Source organism: Exophiala oligosperma, assembly GCF_000835515.1.
Source record: "Exophiala oligosperma strain CBS 72588 unplaced genomic scaffold supercont1.66, whole genome shotgun sequence".
Taxonomy (NCBI): Eukaryota; Fungi; Ascomycota; class Eurotiomycetes; order Chaetothyriales; family Herpotrichiellaceae; genus Exophiala; species Exophiala oligosperma.
The window spans coordinates 6,088-10,877 of NW_015622883.1; the positions used below are offsets into that span (position 1 = coordinate 6,088).

At 48.9% G+C, this 4,790-nt stretch overlaps 1 protein-coding gene across 1 annotated transcript; it reads left to right on the forward strand.

Annotated features, from left to right (window-relative positions):
* Positions 1-232: 232 nt before the first annotated feature.
* Positions 233-2,933, forward strand: PV06_11808 (uncharacterized protein; the record flags this gene model as incomplete). Its single annotated transcript, XM_016413539.1, has 3 exons — positions 233-380; positions 435-489; positions 545-2,933. The coding sequence occupies 3 exons, from the start codon at positions 233-235 to the stop codon at positions 2,931-2,933; spliced, it is 2,592 nt and encodes an 863-aa protein (XP_016256082.1).
* Between the last annotated feature and the right edge of the window lie 1,857 nt (positions 2,934-4,790).

A 4,790-nucleotide genomic window follows, 5' to 3' on the forward strand; every position in this document is an offset into this window, starting at 1 on the left:
CGCCTGTAACACCCGAGTGACGCTCCTTGGCCTCCCCGCTTTCTCCATTTCGCAGCTCGGAGGCCCTAGCCCTTCGTAGCTCCGGGTTGGGGCAGTTCGAGTCGTAGTGACTAAATGAGAATCAGACTTTTTTGAGACATCGGCAGAGCCTGCGTCAGAGCCATCCCTCTTTCGCACTGCGTTTACCGCAGCGCAGCGCAGTTTTAGCAACGACGACATGGCACCATCCACAATGCCCTTCACGTTCGTTCACGAGACTTCACGATCTGCTGCCGAAGGCTCACTCCCCGAGGTTCCCTCTAGAGGACGGAGCCATGTATGCGAAGTATGCGATAAACATTTCAAGAGAAGTGAGCACCTTTTGCGACACGTACGAGCGCGTAAGAATTCATGACTCATCTCCTCCTTCGATTCAAGAGCTGATATCGAAACAGATCGGCAAGAAAAGCCATTCAGATGCAGATATTGCCCAAAGGGCTTTGCGAGAAAGTGCGTATTAGCAATTAGCCAAAAGTGAATTTGAAGGCTTACTATAACTCGGTAGAGATCTCTTGACTCGACATGAGAAGACCTTGCACGCCGCTGAATACAAAGAGCCTGAAAATCACTCCCAGCGAGGCCAACGGAAAAACTCGAAACGTCACTATTCCAATTCCTCTGGCAGTCTCATTAAACCCCCTCCAAGTGGCGATAAGGAAACAACGCACAATATCGGTGACAGCCAAACAATCGAAATTTCTGTACGGGGAGACCTTGTTGCTGGTTCTTTTCATGGACTTAGTCCTACAGGAGACGCTGTGAGCGCAACCAGGGGCCCGTTGAATAATTTCAATCCTCAAACGGCCGTTTCACCCTTTTATTCCGGATTCGATATTGATATAACACCACAACAGCAAACCAGCCTCCTTGACACATCTCTGCCTGTACTTGGCTCCATTCCGCCTAGCAACAACCATGGAACTACGGTTGATCAAACTCAAGCAGAAGAGCAAAGTATGCCATCGCCGCCCAGATCGTCCAAAGACACTGATGATCAGCTGCAAAGTTTCCCCATGCCGCCAGACCTAGAGAACCCTGGCTTTTTCACTATGCTTGATGACTCCCTGTTCGCACAAGTGCTGTTTCCACTGGAGTTGATGGATTTCGAAATCTCTCCACAATCGTTCGAACACGATGGTGCCGTCTCAAGCACAAATCTTGATGCTCCATTGAGTACAGGAGAAAACATGCAACAGGACCGCATTAGCACAGATTTCAGCTCAGCGCTCGACCAAAATACTGGACAGGCTATTCCTCCACCAACTTCCGGCCGGAAAGGCCGCAAGGCGAAGCGGGCAGCGATCGACGATGCTATCAAGGCGATATTACTGGATGATCTACGAAACAATTACAGAGTCGCTGATGAGCAATTAAGGAAACTTCCCAGCGCTCGAGTCTTGGATAATTTTCTCTGGAAATTCTTCCAATGCTTCCAAAGACATCTTCCAATATTCCATGTCCCAACTTTCAGTCCAGCAACAACTGCTGGCCCTTTGCTGTTGGCATTGTGTTCAATCGGAGCGCTTTACAGTCTCAATCGTAAGCATGGTAGTCTTCTTCGCCTGATCGCAAGCGCTGCCATTAGCTCTGTCAGGCCAGGCAAGTATAGGGGACAACAAGCTCCTTTGGAACCAATTTGGCAGACACAGTGCAACCTTCTCATCACCTTTGGAGCGATCTTTGGAGGTAGCCTAGGAGATGCAACTGATGGCTTATCGGAACTAGGCTTAGCTATACGGCCCTATGCTTTACGCCGTGGAATGCTTTCCACTCAATCACTTGCTGAAAATGTCTCCACGTGGGAGGACTGGATCAACTACGAGTCAGCAAAAAGGCTCCTTTGCGGCATATACATTGCCAGTAGCCTCAATTCCGCCACATACGACATTTCGCCTGGCTTCTCCGGTTCTCGGGATCTGAATTTTGAGATACCCATCGAAGAATCCATCTGGGAAGCTGAGACGAGGGAGGAATGGCAACAACTCATGAACATCCAGCAACTCGAGAAGCCCGCAACTATTAATGCTGTGCTGAATCAAATTGTCTTTGGGAAAGAAACAAGGTATTCAACACAGACCTTTGCTAATATTGGTGCTTTTGCGGCCACGGTGGTCCTGCATGGTGTCAATGTTCACATGTACTATTTGGCCCAGAGTATGTCATCTCTTATGGTAGTCAATGTTGAACCAAACCTTGGATCTGCAATGAGGCTCTCACATCATACTCAGACAGAAGTGGCACTTAGCAGGTGCCGGGAATTTCTCAAGGCATGGCAGCTTGCGCACGATGATTCACAACAAAACCGACACGAGGAGTCCTTGATATTTAATTGCCAATCACTACTACGACTATCTTATGTCCGAGTCTTTAGCGGTATACAGCAATTCAACCGCACTACGCTTCTGTACGAGGACACTGCTGCTATTCTGATGGCAGCCAACTCATACGTGACTGCACCTCAGTCTCGCAATGCTTTCTTGACCAAGGCTGTGGAACAGGTCATGTTTTGCTTCACGGTGCCTATCCGGGCCGGGCACATGACGACCAGGAAGACAGCTGCTTTCACATGGAGCATTGAACACGCTGTTGCTTCGTGGGAATGCAATCTCTTCCTGAGCAAATGGGTTCACACAGTCGAGATTCAGGAGAGAGATGTACCACTGAGTCAAGAAGAGAAGGCGCTACTTGAGACGCTAAAGGAAGCTTTGCAAGACGCAGACAGTCCCTACGATGACCAGATATCACTTGCAGCTCAAGTAACACGGACGTGGGCGTTGTTTATGGATGATGTTTGGGTATGGGAGATCACATTACGCATGGGAAGCGTGTTACGACAGGTCGCTGATGTCTACGACCAATCATGGCAGCAGCACCGGATATGTAATCCTCCGTGACAGTTACTCGATTTAGTTAAATGATTGACGAGCTTCGAACTCCATCTCTCAATGCGCAGTTTCTCAGTGCCTGAATCCCCATCTCGGCTTAATCTTTCCTCTCACTCGGGTTTCATCCTTCGATATGTATCCCCCCCTTAATTACTTCATCTCATACTTGGGGGCCAATTGAGGGCGCGGAGCGGGCACGAGTTCGACAGTGAAAGTCTGTTTGCCTGATGAGCCACACATTCTTTGTTTTCCGACCAGAGTCTGCATGAGGAAATTCAAAGTCGTATCTGAGCCGGCGCCAATGCTTGTGATGCAGACAGAAAATATGTCGTCCTTGTTCATCTTCTTCGGGTCTTGGTCATATATAGCGAGTAGTTTAGTAAGGAAATCTGCTGGCCAAGTCCTATTCTCCGCCTTAGTTGCTGTGTGATTTCGAAAGCGGGCGTCAACTCTCTGAGAAGAGCCCTATATGCGCGATCCCGGAAGCCTTTTGTTACGTTTCGCTCCACCTAGGGTGTCACAACACGTAGGGTTTCTTGGCAAGTGGGAAGTATAGGAGGGACGGTGTCACAAAGAGCGTGTAGTATACTTGAGCGGACTGGTATACTAGAAGCGAAGTGATCACAACCAAAACGTATGGGTATGATCGTGAACGAAGTTGACTACGTGGTAAAGCTATGTAACGACTGTGTATATATAGTCTACCGCGCTCAGTGGTGCTCAGCCGGAGCACACTGAGCGTCGCTGAGCACTGACTGCTGTTATGGGAAGGTGCTCAGTAGTGATCAGTTGTCAGCACACTGAGCCAACTGAGCACATCACGTGACGTGGAGCGAGGATGGTGCTCGCGCCGCCTCGGTCGACCTTCCCTTTCAGCCACAGGCCGACTTGTAACACCTTTGTCGAAGCCTTCTGGTGCACCCGAAATAGCCACTTCTGCCATTCACTGTATACGCCAACCCGTGCGACGTAGAAAAGGTACTGACGTAAACTTGCCATGATACCTTGGATGTCGTGACATCAAACGCGTAGCATTGAGTCCACTGAGGTACGTCAATGAGAACATCATTCCTTGCAAAAGTGTGCAACTTTTCCAACAGAATTTTTGTGCAGCTATCGACAAAAGTTTTCAACGAGACCATGTTTGTCATAGAGTAGGCAGACGCAACCTTGCGCCTAGATGCTGAATGTCGACGGGGGTCATGCTCCGCGAATAAGGTCGGCAGAGTGGATTTCGGGTTTCCGACGCCTTCGTACCAAGGAGCTTGACATTCGAGCGTCAGCCAGTGAATCAAGTTAATGGACATGGCAAGGTCGGCATGTTCTCAGCTTCGCCGCATAGAGATCAATATGAACCGAATTCAGATTCTGGATAAACAAGACTATTGCGATCTGTTGAACCAACCTTGATGAAACTCTTGCGAGCGCCATATAGAATCGCCACGGTTGCCGGATCATCGATGCTGTATTGTCCAGGCGCAATACGTACTACAGGGTCTTTGTTACGTGGAGACATGTCAGTATTAAATACATTGTCATGAGGCTGAAGCTTGGCTTCAGCTGGGCATAAAATCTAACCCTGTCTGCAGTGCAAGTCAATCAGACCTTGAGGAAGCGAGCCCCTGTATACCTCATAAAGAAGCCATAACCGCGTGACTCTTGCCGCAATCGGACAGGGAATCTTGGAAAGGGGGTCCGCGAAAGTCGTATAGAGACGATGGAGTATGAATATGACGATCACAGCGAAGCAGACCGTGGTAAAATTTTGAGCCATCGCAAGTAGGGTCATGATTGGCTTTCCGAAAAATCTTGGTATACCGAAACCAAGCTTATTGCATGCATATGAAGAGGACTCCAATTACATTG